The sequence below is a fragment of the Argopecten irradians genome, chromosome 1, assembly GCF_041381155.1.
Source record: "Argopecten irradians isolate NY chromosome 1, Ai_NY, whole genome shotgun sequence".
NCBI lineage: Eukaryota > Metazoa > Mollusca > Bivalvia > Pectinida > Pectinidae > Argopecten > Argopecten irradians.
Genome location: NC_091134.1, coordinates 70,268,147 through 70,276,218, shown reverse-complemented (window position 1 = coordinate 70,276,218; position 8,072 = coordinate 70,268,147). Strand labels below are relative to the sequence as shown.

The following is an 8,072-nucleotide window of genomic DNA, read 5'->3' as shown; positions in this document are numbered from 1 at the left end:
CGTCAAAATCGTTTCTTCTGAACTCATGAGACCATCAGTTAACGAGAACTAAAGGTGCGCTTTGCAGGAGTTCCCGGGTTTCGTATATATAACTTCTCTTGTTCTCGACCAATCCCCTATTACCTTTAGTATGACGTAGAGAGATTTACCATCATCTAATTTTATCAACCAATGAAATGATTTGTTTTGAGAAAACCCCGTCATTTAAATAGAATTTGGAGTCGGACGGTGTGTACCAAGGGAATTTGTTACCCTATAAAATTTATTCCGCCCTAGACATTGGCATTGAAGTTTTACTTTTAAGAACGAAAATCGAAAACATTTAAGATAGAAATGTCTAATCATAATAAACATCATTAAAAATATCCTATTTAATATTACAAAATATGGTATTTCAATTGGTTTTTTTTCTTACAACAGCCAGTGTCATCAAACTTGACACCAATTACAATGTACATGTATACATGTTCATGTTTTGCAGATCTATAATAAATGCATTTTTATTTATATGGGCATATGTTCAATATTAGGTTTTATTCAATATCTGTACAATATACAACCCTCATATGCATTGTATATATACATGTTGTACACATCATTCTCATTTCCTCAAATGTGAATATTAATTTTTATATATTTTGACAAGATGAAATAAATTAAAACTTAACAACATACCAAGAGTTCATTTTTTTATTTAAACAGACACATAAGAACAGTTCAACAACACAAAAAAATAATTTAAAAATAAAAGAAAAGTTAGATCACAATCAACACAAAGGTAAATAATTAATATCATAAAAAATCAATTTAAAAAAAATCTTGACAGATGACTAGACAACAGTAAAAAAATTCTCCAATTAAAATACGACAGCTTTCATGGAAAGAAATAACAAAGACAAATATTTGATTTTTAATACATAAATATAATGCTACCTGCATTCCAAAACTAAATTGTGTATATTTCGTAAATACATGTACATAATGTACATGTACATTTTTGTATGTACATGTGTATCACTTATCAATCAGGTAAGTCATATAGCATTGTCTTGTAGTCTTTTAACTTTTTCACCACTCCTTTAAAATATATGTGATCCTATTTAAATCACCACAGTGATAGTACCAACTCCTGATACTCAAGTGTCTGACTAGATCGATCAGCATATTTCTGGACATTTTCCACATCTGTGACCTACCTTCTTGCAATTGCTGCATGTCACTGTCTTTTCCTTGTCACGAAAATTGTGCTCTAAGAGATGCTGTCTGTTTTGTTTTTCAAGAATCTGCTTCAATGCAGTGTTGTTCTTGTGATTAGTGCTCCTGAAGTAAGCCTTTGTACATACATCATTCATCTTTTCAAGTCCCTGCTGAGTAAACTTTGAAATATTTCCATGTATTTCAATAAGTTCAGCCACATGGTAAAATAGGATATGCATGTATGGAGTAATGTCTCGGGACTGATACAGAATCACAAATTTTGACCCCCATAACTGGACTTTTTCTTTCACAACAGCATGATATGGGTTGTCAGAGCGTAGTAAATCATGAATTTCTAAAAATCCATTCCAAAGATCTTGAATACCATCTGATCTTTCTTGGTCTTCCAGAATATCTGAAATTTGCAATTTCTGGAAAAGCAAACGCTTCTCTGGCCCATTCAAGTCAGTGTAGTATAGTTTTGATGTGTCTTTTTCAACTCCAAATTCAAAATGAATGCCCAGCTGCTCCATGACCATTTCAAACTGTGCTATATGTTTTGCTTTGGTCTTATCTAAACCGGACGGAAAAGTGCTTTTTGTTGCTATGTTGTCTAGTGTTCTAAGTTCCATAATTAACAAAGCAGTTAACTTGTCAGTTATTCTGAGAAACAAGTGCAAAACATCTATAACTACATCAGTGAGGTGTATCTCTGGAAAAATGGGTTCATTAACCACAGAATATGTTGCCTGCTTTCTCTTTTTACTTTTGTTTGCTTCATACACATAGTCAACAGGTCGAGCTCCAAAGGCACAGTTTTTAATTGACCACTGTTTTTCCAAATCTCCCCTTTCCTGCTTAGGGCATTTACAATAAAGGCACGAGTACTGCGAACAAATTGACTGCATTCCTAAAGCAGTTAACAAAAATTTGTAGTCACCGCCAAGATAAAGTTTTACTTTATATGTTTTTTCACAGATTTGTACTTCACAGTTTTGTAACTGCTTCACCTCCATTTGAAAATCTTTCAAAGCCAGTTTCAGTTCCTCATACTTTTCCTTTGTCCTTATAATAGCAATGGGGTAGTTCCCTTCCACTGAGCCGCAACGAGCCTCATTCATGATAGTGAAAGAAAAGTTAACCACATGCAGTTTTTTGCCAACTTTCGTACCATCCCCTGATATTTTTATGTGCAATGTATCTTCAAAATTACAAGAATCCTGCTCAATCAGTTTTTTCACAACAGCCATTATCCTTTCCCTCAATGATTGTTGTACTCCTAACCCATCGGGAGTTTCTCTAATATTAAAGCTGGAATTAATCAAATGAATTTGTTCTGATACAGAAAAACTTCGAGGCAAAGACTTGAAGAGCATGCTCAATTCATGATAACCTGACCGCGAAATATGAAATGTGTCAAGGACATATATCAACATATTCATGTCAAGTATTTTCTCTGATGACACATCAGAATCATCCACCAATGACAGAATCTCTTTCTTTCCATTTCTAATCACAGTCACCTCAACTACACTACATTCATCCGATTCAAAAAATTGTAAAGCTTTCTTGCACTCTCCAATTTCTGACTTTCGAATTTTGCTCACATAAGAATTAGTACAATCACTTAACGGTTTTTTGCGCTTAACCGAAACAGGAGTAACAGAGTTTAATTTTTCCTGAAACCTTTCACAGGATGCTTTCCATTTTTTCTCTACATGTCTTATATGTGTTATATTTTCTTTAATTTCTTGTTTCAAAAATTCATTTTCTTTCCTGAGATTTTCATTTTCCCTTTCCAAGTTGTTACTCTGGTCATGTGTAACCTCAACAAACCAAGTGTATTTCTCATGATGCAGCTGATTCTTAAATGCCTCAAACTGTCTTCCACCCTTTCTTTTTTTTCTCAAACCATCTGATTTCAGCTTGAATAGAAATGAACGTAATCTGTTCCTGTCACTGTTAGTAGCAGAAAACTTAACAGAGTATTCTTTTTCAATTTCCTTTTGTATCAGTGCAACCATTTCAAGGCTAAGTGCCTTGTGCCAAAACTGGCTTTCAATAATTTTGAAAACAACATCTTTTTGAAGTACAAATCCTGATGACATTATCATATGAACATGTCTTATCTTTGTCACCACACATAAACTAAAAGTACAATTTTGCCTAACAGTTAAGTTGTCTCAAAATACTTTCACACTTATATATATGTATTTCTTACAATAAAGTATCTTTGCTTATCAGATCCATCAACTTGCTCTTATTCCCATTCTTTACAACAAAGTTGAAGCATAAGGTAAATCCTCTGCTTATCTTTGTTTCCTGACAATGGTCTGGGTAGATTACATAGTCCGTCAACGGCTTCCTCTCGTGTATGTAGAACTTCACTGTAGATGTTATTATATAGACATTGTCACATTCCTTGTTGAAAACCCGGTAGTCCCAACTATCTCCTAATATTGGGGTTAAGTCATTTCTTTTCCTAATGGTGTATATGGTTTTTGTTTTTGTTTGCTTACATACTGTTCCTCTTGATGACAAACACGAAAATTCTTTTTGGTTGGCCAGGGGAATTCTGATGTTTTTAAAGGAGTCCTTTTTGGATGGTCCCAACGTTTCTTTCAGGAGTCTCTGCAAGATAAAAAGAAAATTAAAAATTCTGCAAGATAAAGAGAAAATTAAAACAGTGTACCAACTACCCAGATTTAAAACTTTATATTTTGATGATGTGTTGTGGATATGAGCTTATATATAATTAATCTAAGAAAGATATTACAATATATCTTGACGACAAGCTCATTGTCTCGGTGGTCAAAACTTGGACCCTTGACCATAAAAAACTAATTAGCTGAATGAATAAATACACAATCAGGTATCTGTATGTCAAACCTGTCTTGGAGGCCACTTGAATGGTTAGAGAAAAAGGGCCTCTCTAATGACCTTTAAATGTACATGTAAAATACCGGTATGTGTAATACACTTACATTGAAACTAAAACAACTGGTCTGTATCGATAAGTTTTTGAAAAGTTTGGTTTGATTTGAGTAGATTGATTATCGTCAATTATTAATGATCAGGGCCGCGTTGGCTGAGTGGTTAAGATGTCCGGACATATAATCACAAGCCCTCCACCTCTGGGTCGCGAGTTCGAATCCCATGTGGGGCAGTTGCCAGGAACTGACCGCTGGTCAGTGGTTTTTCTCCAGGTACTCCTGCTTTCCTCCACCAACAAACCTGGCAAGTCCTTACATGACCCTTGCTGTTAATGGGACGATAAACTAATAAAACCAAATGATTATCATCCTATTAACAGCCAGGGTCATTTAAAGACATGTGATGTTGAGATGGTGGAGAAAAACCGACCAGCTGTCAGCACCTGGCAACTGCCCTATATGGGATTCAGACAGGTGGAGGGCTTATGGTAATACCAATATGTCAGGATATCCTAGCAACTCGGCCCTTATTGGTTCAACTTAAGTCTTTGAAAGTTCTTTCGAACACCCTTTTTTATCACATTTGAACATATTTATCAATATATATGACATCCCACTTATGCAAAGTATCCAAGGTACTAAACGTATCGAAGGTACTAGACTTTCAAAATATACACTTGGACCAAAACAAAACTTTTGCGGAAATTGCACAACTTATTTCATCTATATACATGAACATACATGAAGTTGTTCCAATATCTGTGGTTGTTCCGGATCTGTATCATGGACCACCAATTCCTTTGGGTCCCTCCATTCGTCATATCTGGCAGGCCATCCTATTTGAATTAAAAAAAAAATAGTTATGCAAAAATGTTCATGCCACTTTGATAATTCATAAATGTTTCATATGTATGTAAAAGGAGAGAAGAAAATGCAGGGGCCAGACCGGGATTCGAACCCGGGACTCTCCGCACACTAGCCGAGTTCTCTACCGACTGAGCTACATGTACCTGGTCACCGATGATCGACCCAGTCCAATCCCGCTTATGTATATCAGTGACAGTCAATAACACCTGTCTTTGAATTATAATTTGTGTAGACAATTCAGCTTTACGTATGTATATCTAAAACACTTTATTAACAAGAGGTCCATTGGGCCTGTATTGCTCACCTGTTTCAGGCTAAGAACACAAGCTACCAACTTGAAGGCTTTAGAATTGAACTTAATCTATTTATTTCTACAGATGGATTTTGAAGAATTTGATATATTTCTCCTATAGGGCCCCACCCCTCTGACACCTGCCTTGGGGAACAGCCCCACCGTTTATACAAAATTGGTTCCACTTCACCCAAGGAAGCGTCAGACTAAATTAGAACTAAATCCCTTCTTTCCCACAGAAGAATGATTTTAAAGAATTTGCTATATTTCCCCTGGGCCCCACTCCTCAGGCCCCTGGGGGGCCAGGGTCACCGTTTATACAAGATTGGTTTCTCTTCACCCAAGGAAGCTTCAGACCAAATTTGGTGAAAATCCATTCATCCGTTTATGACTATAGTAGGGATTTTAGTGAAAAGTTGACGGACGACGGATGCCACGCCATTACATAAGCTCACCGGCAGGGCCAGGTGAGCTAAAAATGCAATCATGACACCATATACAATTGTAATCCTATTGATGAGACATGTGAATTGTATAGTGTAAGTAATTGTCCTGTCATCCTCGATACTCCAGGGGTTCCGATCACATACGATCTCTACACCCCTGGACTATCTCATAGTAAAACTGGAGGCAACTGGAAAGAACAGGTAATTTAGTCCTTTGATGTACATCAAAAGAACCGTATAACGGCACACTGTGGTTGACTGTGTGGCTTTGAAGTTGGGTGTCGCTCTCTCTGTAGTCTTCAAAGGAAATCTTTGCAGGCCTGTGATTGGTCAGATATTTTCTTCTGAACTGCCTTCAGTTTTACTATGAGATAGTCCAGGGGTGTAGAGATCGTATGTGATCGGAACCCCTGGAGTATTGAGGATGTTGTCCTGTATGAGACATTTATAATATAAGTGCTGTTAAAGGTTATTACCAATGTAATGTATTTTTACTCCTTGTTTTTGATCTTCAGATCTAGAGCGCTCTATTATTTCAACTGGATAAAGCTTAAGTCCATCGTGTTTTTCTTGAATTTGAACTTTTCTAGAATTCGGTATCTTCTGGGGCCTGCATAATTCGCTGTAAAACAAAAAATGAAGACAAATATATTCTTGCACAAGCACAGTGCCAAGAATTAAATTAATCTCAACAATAATGAAAAAATATGAAAGCAACACCATACTATATTAGTACACCACAGTGTTAGACTGATCTGTGCTGATCTGGATTTGCTTTATTTAATATAGAATATAGAATATCACAAGCCAAGCTAAACAGTTAATCATGTAGATCTAGTCAGATTTCAGATTGTACAGCCCATCCCCCCCTCCCCCGTCCTTAAATGAAAATTTAAAAAAAAATCATGAAACCCCATAGAAGCAACTTCTGATTGTTGGTGTTAACAAAAATTGTAAAACAGATACTGTTAATTAAACTACAGTAGGTAATGCAACTTGATCAGAATATGAAACTTTGGCCAAAAAGTCTACGTTCCGCAAGTTACTATACGACATGTGCTGGGCGTTTTTTTCCGTCAACACCGGTAATGCCAAACACCTTTCGCTTCACTGATGTTTTAGTTTATTGTGTTAATCTCTGAGACTGACATGCTGATATATGAGGGGACAACAATTGTGAATAGTTTCTCGAAACAAAAATAGCACGTCTATCTGACAGTAAACAATAATAAACTTACGAATAGCTTGAAACTTCTTCGCCGTCTCTTCGACGGATTTTGGACGATCTTGTTCCCATCATGCTTAGCGCAGCAGCCAAGAACGATAACTCAATAAAGTTTCATTCCGCGTGAAGTATCAATATTTCCCGATATGCTGATCATTGACCTCCCAATCATATTTATATATATGTTATGTATGACACTAAATACATGTAGTTATGAGATAAGGGAGATAACTCCTATAGCTTTATTATCAATACATCCTATAAAGGTCATATCATTGATTTAGGTTATAGAACTTTCTAGAATATTATCATGTATAAAAAATTTGTTTGTAAACATGTTGATTATAAGTAGAGATCTAGAATGATCTATTTCCAGAAAGTTCTGTGTGTTTATTTGTTTACTGTTTTTAGTTAGATATTTCTAGAAGTAGAAGGTTCTCCAATATTCTTGAATTAGGGTTTAGCTATATATACTCCAACTGTCCAAAGCTAATCAGAACTGTAATGAGACCTGTAATTAGACATATCAAGAATTGTACAGTGCCATATAAGATTCTATTGGGAGAGCTATTGTGACTTTATCTGTGGATTATTACAACACTTTGTGTGGATTTATTCATATTGCCTGGAACTTTACAAATCATCTGTGGACATTCATTTTCCTTGTGGATTTGTGATTATTGTTAATTTGAAACCTGGAAGGATCAAGGATTATACCAGGACATTCACATACAGATAAGTAACACTTTAAATCATCGTATTACTCTTGTACCACCACCAATTACTTTAGATATTGTAAACCATCTCTGTATAATATTGTATATATAATTAAATTGTGTTTTGAATTTAGCTGCTGGTTTCTCATTTCTGTTATTCGTTCGTGTAACAGGAATTGGGGGCTCGTGTCCGAGATCGATATTTTAATTTGTGAAATCTAACTTTGAAAAATTAATTAAGAAATTTTCAAAATTTGTGTTTAAACTTGGAGTTTACATTTGAAACCAACAGCTAGATAAACATGACTACTATGCAGGTAGAACAGTTTGTTAAAGCCCCATCCCTGGATGTTCTTTTGCAAGTTAGTAAGAAGGATTTACTGTTATTGGGTAAAC

At 35.5% G+C, this 8,072-nt stretch overlaps 1 protein-coding gene across 2 annotated transcripts; it reads right to left on the bottom strand.

The window, feature by feature from the left end:
• Positions 1-676: 676 nt before the first annotated feature.
• On the bottom strand, positions 677-7,103 carry LOC138306971 (uncharacterized). Of its 2 annotated transcripts, none has more exons than XM_069247578.1 (4): positions 6,974-7,103; positions 6,212-6,357; positions 4,872-4,966; positions 677-3,828 (listed from the first exon to the last, which is right to left on the bottom strand). In XM_069247578.1, exon 4 carries the CDS (start codon positions 3,309-3,311, stop codon positions 1,158-1,160), a length of 2,154 nt encoding a protein of 717 aa, XP_069103679.1. In that variant the 5' UTR covers positions 3,312-3,828; positions 4,872-4,966; positions 6,212-6,357; positions 6,974-7,103; the 3' UTR covers positions 677-1,157. The 2 variants fall into 2 exon arrangements, with proteins under 2 accessions (XP_069103679.1, XP_069103688.1); XM_069247587.1 differs by having other exon boundaries at positions 3,151-3,828.
• Positions 7,104-8,072: the final 969 nt, after the last annotated feature.

Coding starts and splice junctions, on each gene's coding strand:
- LOC138306971 (XM_069247578.1), bottom strand. CDS start 3,311: ATGATAATGTCATCAGGATTTGTACTTCAAAAAGATGTTGTTTTCAAA.